General features: G+C 40.9%; 1 protein-coding gene across 33 annotated transcripts in view; it reads left to right on the top strand.

Annotated features, from left to right (window-relative positions):
* SLC26A8 (solute carrier family 26 member 8) overlaps window positions 1-20,906 on the top strand; it is an 83,184-nt gene that overhangs the window by 34,274 nt on the left and 28,004 nt on the right. For 20 of the 33 annotated variants that reach the window (XM_069564194.1, XM_069564186.1, XM_069564192.1 and 17 more), the window contains 3 exons: window positions 4,894-5,058; window positions 5,740-5,889; window positions 17,733-17,815. In XM_069564194.1, coding sequence (XP_069420295.1) covers window positions 4,894-5,058; window positions 5,740-5,889; window positions 17,733-17,815 — 398 coding nt within the window. The remainder of the gene's footprint in view (window positions 1-4,893; window positions 5,059-5,739; window positions 5,890-17,732; window positions 17,816-20,906) is intronic. The other 13 variants (XM_069564203.1, XM_069564193.1, XM_069564197.1 and 10 more) reach the window with 1 other exon arrangement.

Genomic DNA, 20,906 nt, shown 5'->3' with positions numbered 1-20,906 from the left:
AAGAACAAAAAATTGACAGGAAAGTCTCCAAATCCCTGGACACTGAACAACACACTTGTAAACAGTCCATAAGTCAGAGAGGAAGTTTCCAGGGAAATAAATACACTGAAGTAAATGAAAATAAAATGTACCAAAATTTCTGGGACACAGCTAAAGTGGTGCTGAAAAGGAAATTTATAGCACTGAAATGCATATAGTAGAATAAAGAAAAAGTCTCAGGTTAATAATATAAGCTCCCTCTGCAAGAAGCTAGAAAAATAAGAGCAAATTATACCCAAAATAAGCAGAAGGAAGGAAACAATAAAGAGGAAAAGAGAATGAAACTAAAACCTGAAACTTTCACATGCTGATGATTCCATTTATGTAAAATTCTTGAAGTGACAAAATTATAGAAATGGAGAACAGGTTAGTTGTTGCCAGGGATTAAAGATGAGTAGAGATCAGAGGATGGAGGTTGGAGGCAGAGATGGGAGGTGAGAGAGTGCTGATGAAATGATTTTTTATCTTGTCTGTATTTGATGTCACTATCCTAGTTGTGGCATGTAGTATAGTTGTGCAAGATGGGGAAAACTGGGTACACAGGATCTCTGCATTGCTTTTTTACAACTGCATGTCAACCTACAATTGTTTACAATAAAAAGTTTTAGAAAAGTCTGAACTAAATAATAACATCTAACGATTGTTGCTATGTGCTGTCAGTGTTCAAAGCACTTTACATGTCATCCTCATTTGGTCCTCACAACACCCCCCTGTATGAGGGTAGGTATTATCCTGTACTTACTTTAAGGAAACAGAGGTATAGAGAGGTTAAGTGAATTGCTGACGATCATGTAACCAGTAAGATCCCAAACTGGGATTCAGACTGTTTGTCTGCCTCTAGAACCTGTGCACTAGATAATCTTAAAGTGCACGCTAGTATTAATAAAAATGAAGAGTTCACTGTCAAAAGAATATGAAGTGGGGACTTTCCCTGGCAGTCCAGTGGTTAAGAATCCATGCTTCCACCGCAGTGGGCATGGGTTTGATCCCTGGTCAGGAAACTAAGATCCTGCATGCCATGTGGCTTATTCAAAAATAATTTAAAAAATATGAAGTCAAGGAATAGTTTTTAATCGGGATGGAGTTGTCTGGGAAGGAAGCAACCATTTATTAAACCTTTCCTTCATTTGCCAAACATTTAGTACAGAACTTCCTCGACTTATGATGGGGTTACATACGGATAAACCCATGGTAATCTGAGAATACTGTGAGTTGAAAATACATTTAGTAAACCTAGCTTACCAAATATCATAGCCTAGCCTGGCTTACCTTAAACATGCTCGGAACACTTACATTAGACTGTATTGGGCAAAATCATGTAACACAAAGCCTATTTTATAATGAAGTATTGGCTATCTCATGTAGTTTGTTGAATATAGTACTGAAAGTGATCAACAGAGTGGCTGAGTACAGAATAGTTCTTAGTGTATCAGTTGTTTCCCCTCATGTCTGTGTGGCTGGGTGGGAGCTGTGGCTCACTGCCACTGCCCAGCATCACAAAAGAGCAGCATATTGCAGAGGGCTAGCCCAGAAAAAAAAAATCAAAACTCAAAATACCATTTTTACTGAATGTGTAGTGCTTTTACACCACTGTAAAGTCAAAATTAAAACTATTAGAACGACTGTAATTTGGGACATGTCTCTACCTGTTTTCAATAAGGATGACAGAAATAGGTTTCATGTCACAGACCAGTTCTGACTGATTGACAGTGATGACTAGAAAATTATGTTAACACCAGATTCTGAGGCCGCATCACAGTTGGGCAAGGAAGAGTTCAGTGGTTCATTATAGATATCTGCCATTTACGAGGTTGAAGGAAGGCATAGCATGAAGAATGAGTGATATAGAGACTTCCCTGGTAGTGCAGTGGTTAAGAATCCATCTTGCAATGCAGGGGACACAGGTTTGGACCTCTGGTCGAGGAGCTAAGATTCCCACATGCAACTAAGCCCTCAGCCGCAGCTGAGCCTGCACGCCACAAATAGAGAGTCCTTGTGCCTCAACAAAAGACCCTGCATGACACAAGGAAGATCCTGAGCACTGCAAGTAAGACCCAAGGCAGCCCCCCCAAGAAAGAGAATGAGTGATACATATATTTGAGGTTTTCAGGTCTGAGCCAAGTGTTTTACATGTGTTCTGTCATGTAATCCTTACAAAACACTCATGTTGGGTATTATCCATTTCATGGACAAGGGAACTGAGGTTCGGAGAGTTTTATTCTTCTTTCTACTTATCCAAACGCACTCAGTACAACACTTTCTGGAGAGAGGTTTTATTGAGCTCTTTTTACAGTTTGTATTTATTTATTGACTGCAGCCCGCAGGCTTTCTCTAATTGTGTGGAGCGGGGTGGGGGGAGATACTCTCTAGTTGCGGTGGGCGGGCTTCTCATTGTGGTGGCTACTCTTGTTGCAGAGCAGAGGCTCCAGGGACCACCAGCTCAGTAGCTGAGGCACACAGGTCCAGCTGTGGCGTTCTCCTAGAGCAGGGATCAAACTTATGTCTCCTGCATTGGCAGGCAGATTCTCAGCACTGGACCACCAGGGGAGTCCTATTGAGCTCTCGAAAGAGATGATAAACCTGGGTTGGCAGAGAGGGAAGAGGGGTTTGGGCGTAAGCACAGAAGAAATCAGTCAATCACACAAAAGACAGGAAACAGATTGGCCTGACTAGAGTCAAGGAGCACTCTGGGCAGTGATGACCAGAGATCAAGGGAGACAAAGTGCTCAACTAACTGAAAGCTTTGAAACAAAACGCTCTTAAAGCTAATAGATTTGCTCCTCCAAGTTTGTTTTCTGAGACTTCCTGGTGTAGCGGAATATGAAGCAGTGACAAGAGAAGGTTTCAAGACTTTGCTTTTCTTTCCCCATCTTCTTCATTGGGCTGTCATTTTTCTTAACCTGCCCTCTTAAGAGGATTGGAGCTCGCCCTCTGGCCATAATTTTCCACTTTTTTTAAATTATAAAAGATGAACAAGTATATTGCAAAATCTCTAATAATAAAAGAGTATATAAATTACAAAATATTGCCTGTAACCTTTAATCAACCATTCCCCAAAGGCAACTTCTGTTAATAACTTGGCATCTATCCTTTTAAATCCTTTGCTTGTGTGTTACATAGCATTTAAAAAATACATTTACATACATATGCCGTATTTTACATATATTTATATTTAATCCTAATTAAAAAGTTATGACCAACCTAAATAGCATATTGAAAAGCAGAGACATTACTTTGCCAACAAAGGTCCGTCTAGTCAAGGCTATGGTTTTTCCAGTGGTCATGTATGGATGTGAGAGTTGGACTGTGAAGAAGGCTGAGCGCCAAAGAATTGATGCTTTTGAATGAGGTGTTGGAGAAGACTCTTGAGAGTCCCTTGGACTGCAAGGAGATCCAACCAGTCCATTCTGAAGGAGATCAGCCATGGGTGTTCTTTGGAAGGACTGATGCTAAAGCTGAAACTCCAATACTTTGGCCACCTCATGCGAAGAGTTGACTCATTGGAAAAGACTCTGATGCTGGGAGGGATTGGGGGCAGGAGGAGAAGGGGACGACAGAGGATGAGATGGCTGGATGGCATCACTGACTCGATGGACGTGAGTCTGGGTGAACTCCGGGAGTTGGTGATGGAGAGGGAGGCCTGGCATGCTGCGATTCATGGGGTCGCAAAGAGTTGGACACAACTGAGTGACTGAACTGAACTGAACTGAAAGACATAAATTCAGTTTAATTATTCTTCCTAAACATCAAAGGCCCAAATGTTTAATCTGGAGCCCAGGTTGTTTTAAAGCTTTCCTTTGTGAAAAGCTGCGTTTCTCACAGGGGTGTTAACATGCTATGGAGAGGGCTATCAGAGGCTCCACTGGGCTTCCCTGGTGGCTCAGTGATGAAGAATCTGCCTGCCATTCCAGGAGACACAGGTTCAATCCCTGTCCCACATGCTGCAGAGCAGCTGAGCCCGTGCACCACAACCGGTGAGTCTGTGCTCTGGAGCCCGGGAGCTGCAGCTACTGAGGCCCAGGCACCCTGGAGCCTGTAACTGGCAGCAAGAGAAGCCATCTCAGTGAGAAGCCCTCGCGCCGCAGCTAGAGAAAAGCCCACGCGCCAACTAAGACCCAGCACATGCAAAAATAAATAAATAAAAAGTATTGTTAAACAAGATTTTAGTGAAAAGGACTTTAAAAAAGCCAAGTCTTCTTCTGATCACTTTGTCAGTGATTACCCCACATCCACAAGATCAGTGGATCCCAGGGTAAGAACGTTGACTTACATACTCATGAAGAAAGAAAGGAGTGTGGTCTTATGTTTGTAAAGGAGCCTCTGAATCAATACCAAGGACCTGCTTTTAGCTCATCAATTTCAGTTGATTAGGGAAAGAGAAACGAGTTATCAAAGGGGATTTCCCTGGTGGCCCTTTGGTAAATAATCTGCCTGCCGATGCAGGGGACCCAAATTTGATCCCCGATCCGAGAAGATTCCGCATGCCATGGGGCAGCTAAACCTGTGCACCAACAACTGCTGAGCCTGACTACTTTGGGCCTGTGTGCCACAACTGCTGAAGCCCGTGCACACAGAGCCGGTGCTCCACACCGAGAGAAGCCACTGCAATGAGAAGCCCACGCAGCTAGAGAGTGACCTCCACTCGCCACAGCTAGAGAAAGCCTGTGCACAGCAGCAAAGACCCAGCACAGCTCCCCCTGCCCAATTCTTTAAGTTAAAAGAAAATTATTAAAGGGGCCTAAACTAACTTTTTTTTTGTTGGAACCTCTGGAGATGGCCTAATGGGGTGCCATTGCTGGTTTGATGACATTCCTCCTCACTCTGGTTTTCTTTTCCGTCTGAATCCCCCTACAGCTGTCTATGGGCATGTTAGGTTTTGGCTTCATTGTCACTTACATTCCGGAGGCTGCAATCAGTGGGTACCTGGCTGCCACAGCCCTGCACGTTATGCTGTCCCAGTTAACCTGCATCTTCGGAGTTATGATCAGTTACAATTCTGGTCCCATCGCCTTCTTCTACGTGAGTAATTTCTACCATTACCCAGAGTAACAGATGCTCCTCCCCTTGCCTCCAAAACGAAGTAGAGAGACTCTTGCATAGGTGGCTGGGTCAAGAGGGTCCTAGAGGTAATTTCACCTCTTTTAGATATACAGTCTTGATTAATTGCAGGTGCCAGTTGGACCATGTTCTCAGTTGCATTAATCATTTCACCCTCAGCCTTTTAAACTAACACGATTTATATTAAAATTTGGTCTTTTAGATAACTGTATCTATCATAATTCTTCCCATCATGTAACTCATAACAGACATGTATCCTAAAGCATCTTAAGAATATAAAATGCAGAGTTGTCCCTGAATGCAACAATGGCCCAGAAGTCAAGGGAAACACACATGGTCTGGGCAAATTGATAAAGAGTAGGCTAATAAACAGAACTCCTGGGTCCTTTCCATTACGCTGAAACACAGAAAGTATATTCTCTTCTTGTTGGACATTATTGTCTTTTAACGTATCTTTTCCAACTTAAAAAATTGTATATCCACCTACTTGCCCTCCCTGTTCTAGTCATGCTCATAAAGATCTCTATGCACAGCAACCTTGCCCAGGGACTTCTGTTTGAACTAATTTAGCAAGTGTCGTTTTCTAGATTTAGGCAATTATTACATCCTTTCCTAAGCCTCTGTAATTTTGTTTTCTTTCAGAACATAATTAACTACTGTTTAGGTCTCCCTAAAGCTAATTCCACCAGCATCTTACTATTTCTAACCACTATTGTTGCTCTGAGAATCAACAAATGTATCAGAATTTGCTTCAATCAGTATCCCATTGAATTTCCCATGGAAGTTTTTCTGGTAGGTGTCTTTTCGCTTTTGTTTTGCTAAGTTAATTTTTACTGGAGTATAGTTGCTTTACAGTGTTCTGTTAGTTTCTGCTATACAGCAAAGTGAATCAGTTACACATATTAATATATTCCCTCTTTTTAAGATTTCCTTCCCATTTAGGTCACCACAGAGCACTGAGTAGAATTCCCTGTGCCATACAGTAGGTTCTTATTACTGGTCTGTTGTATCCATGGTAGTGTATATAAGTCAATCCCAATATCCAAATTCATGCCACCCCCTTCCCCTCTTGGTACCCCTTTGTTTGTTCTCTACATGTGTGTCTCTATTTATGCTTTGCAAGTAAGTTCATCTGTACCATTTTTCTAGATTCCAATATAAACAATATTATATGACATTTTTCTCTTTCTGATTTACTTTACTCTGTATGACAATCTCTAGATCCATCCATGTCTTTGCACATGGCACTATTTTGTTCCTTGTTGTGGCTGGGTAATATTCCATTGTATATATTGTTGTTCAGTCACTCAGTCATGTCCAATCTTTGCGATCCCATGGACGACAGCACACCAGGCTTCCCTGTCCTTCACCATCTCCCAGAGCTTGCTCAAACTCATGTCCATTGAATCAGTGATGCCATCCAACCATCTCGTCCTCTGTCATTCCCTTCGCCTCCTGCCTTCAGTCTTTCCCAGCATCAAGGTCTTTTCTAATGACTCAACTCTTCGAATCAGGTGGGCAAAGTATTGGAACTTCAGCTTCAGCATCAGTCCTTCCAATGACTATTCCCGATTGATTTCCTTTAGGACTGACTGGTTTGATCTCCTTGCAGTCCTAGGGACTCTCAAGAGTCTTCTCCAACACCATGGTTCAAAAGCATCAGTTCTTCGGTGCTCAGCCTTCTATACAGTCCAACTCTCACATCCATACATGCCTACTGGAAAAGCCATAGCTTTGACTATACAGACCTTTGTTGGCAAACTGATGTCTCTGCTTTTTAATACGCTGTCTAGTTTTGTCATCACTTTTCCTCCAAGGAGTAAGCGTCTTTTAATTTCATGGCTGCAGTCACCATCTGCAGTGATTTTGGAGCCCAAGAAAATAGAATCTGTCACTGTTTCCATTGTTTCCCCATCTATTTGCCATGAAGTGTGGACCGGATGCCATGATCTTAGTTTTTGAATGTTGAGTTTTAAGCCAGCTTTTTCACTCTCCTTTTCCACCTTCATCAAGAGGCACTTTAGCTCCTCTTCACTTTCTGCCATAAGGGTGGTGTCATCTGCATATCTGAGATTATTGATATTTCTCCTGGAAATCTTGATTCCAGCTTGTGCTTCATCCAGCCTGGCATTTCTCATGGTGTACTCTGCATATAAAGTTAAATAAGCAGGATGACAGTATACAGCCTTGATGTATTCCTTTCCCAATTTTGAACCAGTCTGTTGTGTTCCATGTCTGATTCTAACTGTTGCTTCTTGACCTGCATACAGGTTTCTCAGGAGGCAGATAAGGTTGTCTGGTATTCCCATCTCTTAAAGAGTTTTCCACAGTTTGTTGTGATCCACACAGTCCAAAGCTTCAGTGTAGTCAGCAGAAGTAGATGTTTTTCTAGAATCATCTTGCTTTTTCTATGATCCAGCAGATGTTGGCAATTTGATCTCTGGTTCCTCTGCCTTTTCTAAATCCAGCTTGAACATCTGGAAGTTCTCGGTTCATGTACTGTTGAAGCCTAGCTTGGAGAATTTTGAGCATACTTTGCTAGTGTATGAAGTGAGCGCAATTGTGGGGTAGTTTGAACATTCTTTGGCATTGCCTTTCTTTGGGATTGGAATGAAAACTCACCTTTTCCAGTCCTGTGGCCACTGCTGACTGAGTTTTCCAAATTTGCTGGCATATTGAGTGCAGCACTTTCACAGCCTCATCTTTTAGGATTTAAAATAGCTCAGCTGGAATTCCATTACCTCCACTAGCTTTGTTTGTAGTGATGCTTCCTAAGGCCCACTTGACTTCACATTCCAGGATGTCTGACTCTAGGTGAGTGATGATCACACCATCGTGGTTATCTGGTTCATTAAGATCTCTTTTGTATAGTTCTTGTGTGTATTCTTGCTGCCTCTTCATATCTTCTGCTTCTTTTAGGTCCATACCATTTCTGTCCTTTTTTGTGCCTATCTTTGCATGAAATGCCCTTTGTATCTCTCATTTTCTTGAAGAGATCTCTAATCTTTCTCATTCTATTGTTTTCCTCTATTTCTTTGCATTGATCACTGAAGAAGGCTTTCTTATCTCTCCTTGCAGAATATTCTTTGAAACTTTGCATTCAGATGAGTATATCTTACATGTATCACATTTTCTTTATCTGTTCCTTTGTTGATGGACATTTAGGTTACTTCCATGTCCTGGCTATTGTAAATAGTGCTGCAGTGAACATTGGAATGCCAGTGTCTTTTTGAATTATAGTTTTCTCTGGGTATTTGCCAAGAAATGGGGTTTCTGGGACGTATGCTACCCAATAGAACGGTAATTCTAGTTTTAGTTTTTTGAGGAACCTCCATACGGTTTTCCATAGTGGTTGTACCAGTTTACATTCCCATCAGCAGTGTAGGAGGTTTCCCTTTCTCCACGTTCTCTCCAGCATTTACTGTTTGTAAATTTTTTTGATGATGTCCATTCTGACCAGATGAGGTGATACTTCATTGTAGTTTTGACTTGCATTTCTCTAATAATTAGTTGTGTTCAGCATCTTTTCATGTGCCTTTTGACCATCTGTATGTCTTTGGAGAAGTGTCCATTTAGGTTTTCCTCCCATTTTTTCATTGGGCTATTTTTTTTTTCAATACTGAGCTGCATTAGTTGTTTGTTTATTTTGGAGATTAATCTCTTGTCAGTTGCTTCATTTACAAATATTTTCTCCCATGCTGAGGGTTGTCTTTTTGTTTTGTTTATGGTTTCCTTTGTTGTGCACAAGCTTTTAAGTTTAATTGTCTCATTTATTTTTGTTTTTATTTTCATTACTCTAGTATGTGAGTCAAAAAAAGATCTTGCTGCAATTTGTGTCAAAAAGTGTTCTGCCTATGCTTTTTCTGTAAGAGTTTTATAGTGTCCAGCCTTACACTATAGTGTACAGCCTTATAGGTCTTTAATTCATTTTGAGTTTATTTTTGTATATGGTATTAGGGAGTGTTCTAATTTCATTCTTTTACATGTAGCTGTCCAGTTTTCCCAGCACCACTTATTAAAGAGGCTGTCTCTTGGGGGAGAATGAATACACATATAAGTATGGCTGAATCCCATTGCTGTTCACCTGAAATTATAAAATAACAAGTTTTTTAAAAAGAGGCTGTCTTTTCTCCATTGTATATTCTTGCTTCCTTTGTCATAGACTAGGTGACCATAGGTACCTGGGTTTACCTCTGGGCTTTCTATCCTGTTACATGTATCTGTATTTCTGTCTTTATGCCAGTACCACACTGTCTTGATTACTGTAGCTTTGTAGTACAGTCTGAAGTCAGGGAGTCTGATTCCTCCACCTCCATTTTTCTGTCTCAAAATTGCTTTGACTGGTTATAGTATTTTATGTTTCCATACAAATTAATAGGGATTGAATTGAATCTGTAGATTGCTTCAGTTGTCTAGTCATTTTCACAATATTGATTCTTCCAATCCAAGAATAGGGTATGTCTCTCAATCTGTTTGTGTTGTCTTTGATTTATTTCATCAGTATCCTATAGTCTTCTGAATACAAGTCTTTTTGTCTCCTTAGGTAGATTTATTCCTAAGTATTTTATTCTTTTGTTGCAGTGATAAGTACAAATTGTTTTCTTAATTTCTTTTTCCGATATTGCCTTGTTAATGTATAGAAATACAACAGATTTCTATGTATTGATTTTGTACCCTACAACTTTACCAAATGCACTGATATGCTCTGGTTATTCTCTGGAGGCCTCTTTAGGATTTTGTATGTATAGTATTATGTCATCTATAAAACAGTGACAGGTTTACCTCTTTTCTAATCTGGATTCCTTTTATTTCTTTTTCTTCTCTGATTGCCATGACTAGGACTTCCAAAACTATGTTGAGTTATTACTTAGTGATAGTGATGAGAGTGGACATCCTTTTCTTGTTCCTAATCATAGAGGAAATGCTTCCAGTTTTTCACCAGAGAGAACAATATTTCCTGTGGGTTGTCATGTATGGTTTTTATTATATTGAAGTAGGTTCCCTCTATATCCACTTTCTGGAGAGCTTTTTTTTTTTTTTTAATCATAAATGGGTATTGAATTTTGTCAAAAGCTTTTTCTGCATCTGTTGAGTTGATCATATGGTTTTTATTCTTCAGTCTGTGTATGGTGTATCACATTGATTGATTTGCTTATATTGATGAATCCTTGCATCCCTGGGATAAATCCCACTTGATCATGGTGTATGGTCATTTTAATGTTTTGTGGGGTTCTGTTTGCTAGTATTTTGTTGAGGATTTTTGCATCTGTGTTCATGAGTGATTTGTTGTTGTTGTTCAGTCGCTCAGTCATGTCCAATCTTTGCGACCCCATGGACTGCAGCACACCAGGCTTCCCTGTCCTTTGCCATCTCCCAGAGCTTGCTCAAACTCATGTCCATTGAATCAGTGATGCCATCCAACCATCTCGTCCTCTGTCATTCCCTTCTCCTCCTGCCTTCAGTCTTTCCCAGCATCAAGGTCTTTTCTAATGATTCAACTCTTCCTTCTAATCAGGTGGGCAAAGTATTGGAACTTCAGCTTCAGCATCAGTCCTTCCAATGACTGTTCCCGATTGATTTCCTTTAGGACTGACTGGTTTGATCTCCTTGCAGTCCTAGGGACTCTCAAGAGTCTTCTGCAACACCACAGTTCAAAAGCATCAGTTCTTTGGTGCTCAGCCTTCTATACGGTCCAACTCTCACATCCATACATGCCTACTGGAAAAGCCATAGCTTTGACTATACAGACCCTTGTTGGCAAACTGATGTCTCTGCTTTTTAATACGCTGTCTAGTTTTGTCATCACTTTTCTTCGAAGGAGCAAGTGTCTTTTAAATTCATGGCTGCAGTCACCATCTGCAGTGATTTTGGAGCCCAAGAAAATAGAATCTGTCACTGTTTCCATTGTTTCCCCATCTATTTGCCATGAAGTGTGGGACCGGATGCCATGATCTTAGTTTTTGAATGTTGAGTTTTAAGCCAGCTTTTTCACTCTCCTTTTCCACCTTCATCAAGAGGTGCTTTAGCTCCTCTTCACTTTCTGCCATAAGGGTGGTGTCATCTGCATATCTGAGGTTATTGATATTTCTCCTGGAAATCTTGATTCCAGCTTGTGCTTCATCCAGCCCAGTGTTTCTCATGATGTATTCTGCATATAAGTTAAATAAGCACAGTGACAATATATGGCCTTGATGTACTCCTTTTCCTATTTGGAACCAGTCTGTTGTTCCATGTCTGGTTCTAACTGTTGCTTCTTGACCTGCATACAGGTTTCTCAGGAAGCAGGTAAGGTCATCTGGTATTCCCATTTCTTGAAGACTTTTCCACAGTTTGTTGTGATCCACACAATCAAAGGCTTTAGCGTAGTCAATGAAGCAGAAGTAGATGTTTTTCTGAAATTCTCTTGCTTTTTCCATGATCATCAGTAATATTGCCCTGTAATTTTCCTTTTTTTGTGTGAGATAGCTTTGTTTGGTTTTTAAATCAGAGTGATGATGGCCTCATAGAATGAGCTTGGCAGTGTTCCTCCTGCTGCAATTTTTTGGAAGGATAAATGTTAACTCTTCTCTAAATGCTTGATAGAATTATGAAGCCATATGGTCCTGAACTTTTGTTTGTTGAAAGATTTTTTTCTTGGGTGCACTGGGTCTTCATTTCTTTTGCATGGGCTTTCTCTAGTTGCAGTGAGCAGAACTGCAGTGAGCAGGGACTGCTTTTGGTTGCAGCATGTGGGGTTTTTCATTGTGGTGACTTCTCTTGTTGCAGAGCACGGGCTCCAGGCCCACAGCCTTCAGTAGTTGCAGCACCTGGGCTCACTAGTTGTGGCACGTGGGAGCAGTCATTGCAGTGTATGGGCTTCGTTGTTCCACGGCATGTGGAATCTTACCGGAACAGGGATCAAACCCATGTCCCCTGCATTACCAGTTGGATTTTTATCCATTGCACCACCGGGGAAGTTCTGCTTGAAGATTTTTAATCAGTTTCAATTTCATTACTTGTGATTGGTTTGCTCACATTTTCTGTTTCTTCCTAGTTCAGCCTTTGAAGTTTGTTCTTTTCTAAGAATTTGTCCCTTTCTTCTAGATTGTCCATTTTATTGGCATACAGTTGCTTGTAGTAGTCTCTTGTGATCCTTTGTGTTTCTGTGGTGTCAGTTGTAACTTCTCTTTTTCATTTCTAATTTTATTGATTTGAGCCGTTTCCCTTTCTTTTTTCTTGATAAGTCTGGCTAAAGGTTTTGTTTAACTCTTTAAGAACTAACTTGTAGTTTCATTGATGTTTTCTATTGTTTTCTTCATCTCTATTTCATTTATTTCTGCTCTAATCTTTATGACTTCCTCCTTTCTATCAGCTTTGGGTTTTGTTTGTTCTTCTTTCTCTAGGTGCTTTAGATGTCAGATTTTGTTGCATCCTTTAGGTTTTGAATCATTGTGTTTCCATTGTCATTCGTTTCTAGGTATTTTTACTTCCTCTTTGCTTTCTTCAGTGATTAATTGGTTATTTGGTAGTATATTGTGTAGCCTCCATGTGTTCATGTTCTTTACAGTTTTTTTTTTTCCCCTGTGATTGATTTCTAATTTCATAGTGTTGTGATGAGAAGATGCTTGATATGATTTCAGTTTTCTTACATTACCGAGGCTTGATTTGTGACCCAAAATGTGGTCTCTCCTGGAGAATGTTCTGTGTGCACTTGAGAAGAAAATGGATACTGCTGCTTTCAGATGGAATGTCCTGTAAATATCAATTAAATCTATCTGGTCTAATGTGTCATTTAAAGGTTGTATTTCCTTATTAATTTTCTGTCTAGATGATCTGTCCATTGGTGTAAGTAGGGGTTTTTTTGGTAGGTGTTCTATACTCCAAACTCGTGGCTCAGGTCATTTAAAATAAAACAAAAAGCAAGTAACCTAGGAAGGGAAATGTTCATAGGAGAATTGTAAAAATAATATTTTTAAAACATATGCTGATTCATAACAAAGCTGAATATATACATTTAATTTTAAACGCCAGCTTATATTTAATTTTTTAAACATGCTTTTTTTAAAAGGATTTTTATCTGTTACATCTTTTTCATACTATTTGAAAAATAAGGTTTTTATTCCCTCTTGTGATAGTAATACAGGCTCATTCTATCCATTTTTGGCGGGCGGCCCTGCCACACAGCTTGTGGGATCTTAGTTCCCCTACCCGGGGTCAAACGTGGGCCGCTAGGAGTGGAAGCATAGAGTCCTAACCACTGGACGGACTATCAGGGAATCCTAGCAATTTTTTTTTTATAAAGAAGAAAAAAATGGAGGAAAAGAAATTCCTATAGCTTCACTATCCAAAGTCAACTACAATGATATTTCTGTACTTTCAGTTATTCACATCTTTTTCTTTCAAACAAATACGTAACCGACTATGCTCAGGTGAGTTTCTGTGTTCTTCCATGTAGAGGTTTCATTTCTATTTTAATAAAGCAGCAAGCACACTCTTATTCAGCCTTCTCTCACTCTCATTCTGCTACAGTAAAGAAATTGAGGGAGATGAGATGTTAAGTGAATCCGTGTCACCAAGTGGCAGAGCTGGATTCAGGGAGGAAGCGTTCCTGGTGGAGGTGTGCGCTTATGTGTATGTACCAGGTTTTTTTTGAAATCTTTTGTTTTTTTAGATCAGGTTGGTTGTGTTAGTCACTCAGTCGTGTCCAACTCTTTTTGCGACCCCATGGACTGTACCCCGCCAGGCTTCTCTGTCCATGGGATTTCTCATGCAAGAACACTGGAGTGGGTTGCCATTCCCTTCTCTAGGGGATCTTCCCAACCCAGGCATCAAACCCAGGTCTCCTGCATTGCAGGCAGATTCTTTACTGCCTGAGCCCCCAGGGAGGCCCAAAATGTGCACTGTGAGCCAGCCAGGAGTCAAACCTGGAACCTTCTGATCCGTCCACAGTCAGACGCATTACTTGTTGCACTGCTGGATAAATATGGCTCTTTTTTCTTTTTGAGAATTTTTTTGTAATGTTGTCTAAATGATAACATTTCTTGTTTCTTTTAAGAAATCTAGCGGATTTCCCTGGCAGTCTGCTGATTAGGATGCCTCGCTTTCACTATGGATGATGCAGGTTCAATCCCTGGTCCAGGGAACTAAGATCCCACAAGCCATGTGGCATGGCCGAAAAAAGAAAAATTTTCTTTTTAAAATTTATCTTGTGCAGTTATATTTAACATTTTCACAATAGTAAAGCCATTTTCATAAATAAAGCTCAGGTTTTTAAAGTCAGCATTTCTTACAAGGATCGCTGAATCTTTGGGCATCCATGAGAATTATTTTCCCTTTAAGAAGTGTTCTGTGACCGAGATATTTAGAATGCACCATGTGCTTGCCTGTATCTTCCAGCTGCCCTTGTAGTTAGGCAGGACCATGTGACTTTGGGGCCAAAGCATATGAAAACAGGCATGAGTCCCCAGTGTTCTTTCTTCCCCTGCTGTAGTGGTCGTAGGGGCTATACATTGAGATGATAGAGTCTCCAGGTGGAATTAGCCTGGATCTCCAAGGCACTGTTTGCAAAGAAGCTGCCCTGAAGAGACACTGACCCACAATGGACTTCTCATGGGCAAAAAAATAACTTTCACATGTTAGGGCACTAAGATCCCGTGGTCTGTATATTGCCACAGTATAACCTATTCTATGCGAACTAATCCAGAGCCACACTCTCCATGACTGAAAGAGTATGGGAATTGCTTTGGAAACGGACACCAAGCTCTGTCTCATAACTGTTGTCTGCTTTTTGAGGGGTACATTCTTTCTTCCTTGGAATAGTTAAAAAGCTATCAGTTAATAAAGGCCAAAGGTGAATGGCTGCTTTTACAAAAGGCCTTCCAAAACACTGTACACAAAGAGCGGAGCCCTAGAGCCCAGGACAGTGTGCATGAGGAGTTTGGGGACTGGAGTCAGGGGCAGCCTCTCCTCACGGAACCCAGACCAGCTCCTGCGTCTTGGGAAGCTGAGGCTTCGGAGTGGCCAGCAGATGGCACCTGTGACACAGGCCTCAGTGCACTCTGTCTCTCTCTGTCTCTCTCGCCAGCTTTATTCAGGTATAAAACTGTAAGATATTTGACGTGTGCACCATGATTTGATAGACGTATACATTATGAAAGGATGTCTTCCATCTAGTGAATTAACACAGCCATACCTCATGTACTGATCCTTTTTTTTTTTCCTGGTGAGAATATTGTCTCTTAGCAAATTTTAAGTATATAATACGATGTTATCAACAATAGTCACCATGTTTTATGTCAGATCCTTAGATCTTATTCATCCTATAGCTGAAAGTTTGCACTGTTTCTTCAACTTTCTTAATGCCCTCACCCCCCAGTCGCTGGCAACCAACTTCTTGTCCCTTAGCTATATAAAGATCACAGAGCTTCTCTGTTGGTTCAGATCTTCCTTCCATTCTGATCTGTAGGCTTCCTAGGGGTTATCATCTGATCAGAGCATCACAGGTAAATCTTTGTTGGTATGAGTCCAACTGTTTTCTTTTTCTTTTTTCTTTTTAGATTGCACATATAAGTGATTGCATGCAGCATTTGTCTCTATCATAATGCCCTTAAGGTCTATCCACATTTTCCCAAATCAGCCCTTTTTTAAGAGACATCAGCAGCAGGGATCATAGTGATGTCCCTTTAAGCAACCTCAAAGGCTTTAACGTTAACATTCAGTTCAGTTGAGTCGCTCAGTCGTGTCCAACTCTTTGCGACCCCATGAATCGGGGCTATTAGGAAAGGAGAGAAGTAAGTGGATAGAGGATGCTGTAGGTTGACTGTGGCTCACAGACTGGTTTGTGAGCCACAGTTAAGATGTTTCTTTGGGGAATGCTATAAATAATTAGGATGCACCATGAAGTGAAGGGGGGGGGGGGGATAAACTGAGCTCCAGCCATAAATGTTGGTGGAGATTTTGAATTATTGCAATTTAGGCATCAAACTTTGTTGTGACCTGATTTATACTTGAAGGTTATTGAAGTCTGCAATACATTACTATGCTTCCTTGTTAGCTCAGTGGTAAAGAATCTACCTGCCAGTGCAGGACGCATGGGTTCAGTCCCTGGGTGGGGAAGATCTCCTGGAGAAGGGAATGGCAGCCCACTCCAGTATTCTTGCATGGGAAATCCCATGGACAGAGGAGCCTGGCGGGCTACAGTCCATGGGGTCGCAAAAGAGTCAGACACAACTTAGCGACTAAACAACAACATTACTTATACACGTGTCAAGTCAAGTGACAGGGAACATTTTCTGCTACATAGCAGGGATTTAAAATTGGAAAAAGACAAGACCTCCCTGTTTCCCCTGGAAATGAGGGAAGTACAGGACAGAGGATGAGAGCTGCTGTGGTGTAGGTGGTGAAAAGCTCACAGCACCCCCTCAGAAACTGCTCAGATGTGCTGGAGGAAACCCAGCAATCTGTCCTTCAGATGGTAGTCTCAAATCTTAAGGGAAAATTTCAAGGCAATATTTGAGATCCAGGTTTAAAAAAAATTACAAAACCTGACAACTCAAGAGTTCCACAGATATGAGAAATTGTATATACTGTATATTCATAATTAATGTATATGTGTGTATTTGTATATGTATATATTCAAGCTGTATAGCAAACACCAAAAACAGCACCACTGGTAGTTGTCTTTGGGTGATTTATTTCTGGTTTTAAACTTTTCATATTTTCTCTATTTTCCTTTATGAGCAAGAATAAGAGTTTCTTGGCCACTTGCCACACTTCTTGTCCCTTAGCTATATAAAGATCACAGAGCTTCTCTGTTGGTTCAGATCTTCCTTCCATTCTGATCTGTAGGCTTCCTAGGGGTCATCATCTGATCAGAGCATCACAGGTAAACCAACTGCTATCCTGGTCAGTATCTGGCTGAACTCTTAGAGTAGATGCTGGGAAAAGATTTATGTGTTAGTAGGGGGAACAAGGTAAAGCAACTATATAATTATTATTTTAAAACTGGGGCATTGACTTCTTTTGTCTCTGCTTTAATTTGCTCTGGTGTGAGATCTTTATAAGGTGTAACAGCTTCTAGGTTGTGTTTTCATTCTAGATGAAATGGAAGGGACACTTGGCATTTCAGAAGGAAATGAACAGAAAGGAAAAAGCAAGCAAGTAATTGCTTTGCTAAAGCAATTTTTTTGTATGTGCTATCAAATGCTGCCTCATCGACAATTGCCTTATCGACAATTATTAATGATTATCAATACATGTCAACAATCCCCCGAAGGACTTATTTATATTAAGACAGTGTACCTAGATTTTAGAACTTTTAAAATTGAAGCCTTGGTACAGCTATTACCTGAAAGCATGTTTATACTTGGTCCAGATGTTTAAAGTTGGTGAGGAAAGAGAAGTCCAGGCCATCCATTTGTTCCCGTTACTAATACTATGTCAAACGTGCAGTTGCTTTTCATTCTGGTTATGTTGGAGCCAAAAGAGTCAGGAAGGTCTTCTGCATTTGTTGCTCCACTGAACTGGCCCTGCCTCTTTCTCCAGCCTCCATGCACAGGCACTGCCATATATTGCCCTGTCCTGCCAGAGACTATGGGCACCTCTGCTTTGCATAATATTTAGGTGATCACATGCCTTTTCTTTTTAAACTCCTACAGATTCTTGGCTTTGCTGCATTTTCAAACAAGGTAAACATGGCCACGGAAAACAGCCTGATGCTCATTGAGATGATACCTTATAGGTCGGTAATTCCTGTTTTCAAGACTACTTTCTCCTTCCTGTTACCTCCTCTTAGCCTCTGACCACATAGCCGGATTTGTATCATTGACCAAAATCAATAGCATGCCAGTTATTTCTCCCGCAGAGACGGGTTTACTTGAGATCAGCAGAGAATTGCAGTTTGGGGTGTGCAAGCACGGCAAGTCACATGCAAGTCCTCCTACAGCAGGGGAAGAGGTTTTCATAGAGGGAAAAATAAAACTGGGGAGGGGGGGTTGGCCAAGGTAAGCAGAGTCTATGGCTTTTCATCAGCTGAGTCCTTGGCCCGCAAGGAGTCTTTCTTCTTCCTGTTGGGCTCTGCGGTGGTCTCAGGGTGTGAGTGCTCCCCCTGCTGGTCTCCAACTCTACTTAATTAGCTTCTATGTATTAACTTTAAAAAAAAAAATTTCTCAGGTAACAGTCTCTGCTGCTGCTGCTGCTGCTAGGTCACTTCAGTCGTGTTCCACAGGCTAATTTGGGTCATGGACTCAAGTTCACTTTAGAACAGAGGTTCTAAGGGACAAGCCTGTGTTTCTTCTCTGGACAGCCTTTGACTCTCTTCCCATGGTTGAGCCAATCCCCTAACCCAAGTAAACTGGAAAACCAGGGAGACTCCTGTATTTTTCTCGCAGCACATCATGAACCTTCTCAACCTCCAAACCTGTCTGATTACCCTCAGGGATGGGACAAGACATAGCTCTGTTTTCCAAGCCTCTCTCCTGGGGTTCAGTGTTCAGCATCCCTTCTGTCTTCACCTACTTAGACTCAGTGTCCTTGAGCTACATCACTTTATCACTTTCAGTGGAAAGCCTTCTCCAAGTAGTCTGGCATTACAGAGTTCTTAAGGACTTGCAATTAATTTACATTATGGTTCCTACCAGTGACTATGGGGCCTCACTCTTGCTTCTGTTAGGGAATTATTTCTTTAACCTTGACCAGATGAATCATTTTAGCTAAGAAAGGCACCATAACACAGTTTCTTGACTCATGAGAAGGTTTTTGAGGAGCGTTATTCACTTCCTCATGCTCTTCAACAGAGAATATAGCAACGAGTCAGTGATACCGCTTAACCTTCAGCATACAAAACAGATGCTACTTTGAGGCAGCCAGATAATCTCATATACTACCACTTCTCAGTGAAATCTGGTGATGATTAAATGCATTTAAAATATTGTTCAGTTTTTTTTAAACTATGAGCAGACAACCTAGGTACCAGGAAATGCTATGGAAAATAAGTCTCTACCCTCTGCGGAAAAATGACAAGAGCAACAATGAGACTGATGCTTTACATAATTATTTTATTTCATTCATTCCTGGTAATATTACTACAAGATATTCTTTTTTGGCTGAGGAAACTAAGCGTTACCAAGTTTAAATTATTCATCTACTTCTCTGAAAGTAGCATCAGAGCTACTTTCTGAACCCATTTCTATTTAATTCCAAAATCTAGTATAATAACCCCTCTACTATACTTAGTATTGCTGCTGTTATTAATGACTTCAAAACCACACAGTTAACCTCTGCTTATATTTTATCATAAGATTCAAGTGTACAGATAGAGAAAAAACATTTCAGAAATTTAATTTTAGGTATTGCTTCTAACCTCTCTTTACTGCTTATCTTGGAGAAGGCGATGGCACCCGTCTCCAGTACTCTTGCCTGGAAAACCCTATGGACAGAGGAGCCTGGTAGGCTGCAGTCCATGGGGTTGCGAAGAGTCGGACACGACTAAGCGACTTCACTTTCACTTTTCACTTTCATGCATTGGAGAAGGAAATGGCAACCCACTCCAGTGTTCTTGCCTGGAGAATCCCAGGGATGGGGGAGACTGGTTGGCTGCCGTCTATGTGGTCGCACAGAGTTGGACACGACTGAAATGACTTAGCAGCAGCAGCAGCAGCAGCATTGCTTGTCTATCCAAGGTTGCTAGAGATTAGGAAAATTGAATAATTTATGTTAGTTCCTTCCACATCCACATCCCTCTTTAAATGGCTAACAAAGAACTGAATGTACAGAGAACACCAGGAAGGAAAAAGCAGTAGGTTTGTACTATTAATGTTATCATACTAAATATTTAAGGTTTACTGACACAAACTTGGGCAAAAAATTAAAATCTCTTGTGTATAATGAGACACTATCAACAGAGAAAAAAGACAACTCATAGAATAGGAGAAAATATTTGCAAATTATGTATGATAAGGAATTAATATCCAAAATACATAGAGAACTCCTAAAACACAATAGAAAACAGACAACCTGATTCAAAAAGTGGGGAAGGAATTTGAATACACATTTTTCCAAGGATAATATACAAATGGCCAATGAGCACATAAGATGCTCAACATCACTAATCATTTGGGGAATGCAAATCAAAACTACTGTGAGATACCACCCCATACTCATTAGGATGGCTACTGTTTTAAAACAGACAGAAAATAACAAATATTTGATGAGGATGTGGAGAAAATGGAACCCGTGTGCACTGTTAGTGGGAGTGTGAAATGTACAGCCACTGTGGAAAGTAGTATGCTGATTCCTCAAAAAATTAAAAATAGAATTGCCATCAGTTCAGTTCAGTCGCTCAGTCGTGTCCAGCTCTTTGCGACCCCATGAATCGCAGCACGCCAGGCCTCCCTGTCCATCACCAACCCCCAGAGTTCACTCAGACTCACGTCCATCGAGTCGGTGATGCCTTCCAGCCATCTCACCCTCTGTCGTCCCCTTCTCCTCCTGCCCCCAATCCCTCCCAGCATCAGAGTCTTTTCCAATGAGTCAACTCTTCGCATGAGGTGGCCAAAGTATTGGAGTTTCAGCTTTAGCATCAGTCCTTCCAAAGAACACCCATGGCTGATCTCCTTCAGAATGGACTGGTTGGATCTCCTTGCAGTCCAAGGGACTTTCAAGAGTCTTCTCCAACACCATAGTTCAAAAGCATCAATTCTTCAGCAGCATTCAGCCTTCTTCACAGTCCAACTCTCACATCCATACATGACCACTGGAAAAACCATAGCACTAGATGGACCTTAGTCAGCAAAGTAATGTCTCTGCTTTTCAATATGCTATCTAGGTTGGTC

This window comes from Ovis canadensis, chromosome 20, assembly GCF_042477335.2.
Source record: "Ovis canadensis isolate MfBH-ARS-UI-01 breed Bighorn chromosome 20, ARS-UI_OviCan_v2, whole genome shotgun sequence".
NCBI classification, from domain to species: domain Eukaryota; kingdom Metazoa; phylum Chordata; class Mammalia; order Artiodactyla; family Bovidae; genus Ovis; species Ovis canadensis.
Note: the sequence above shows the minus strand (reverse complement) of the source record. Positions and strands in the feature narration are given on the sequence as shown.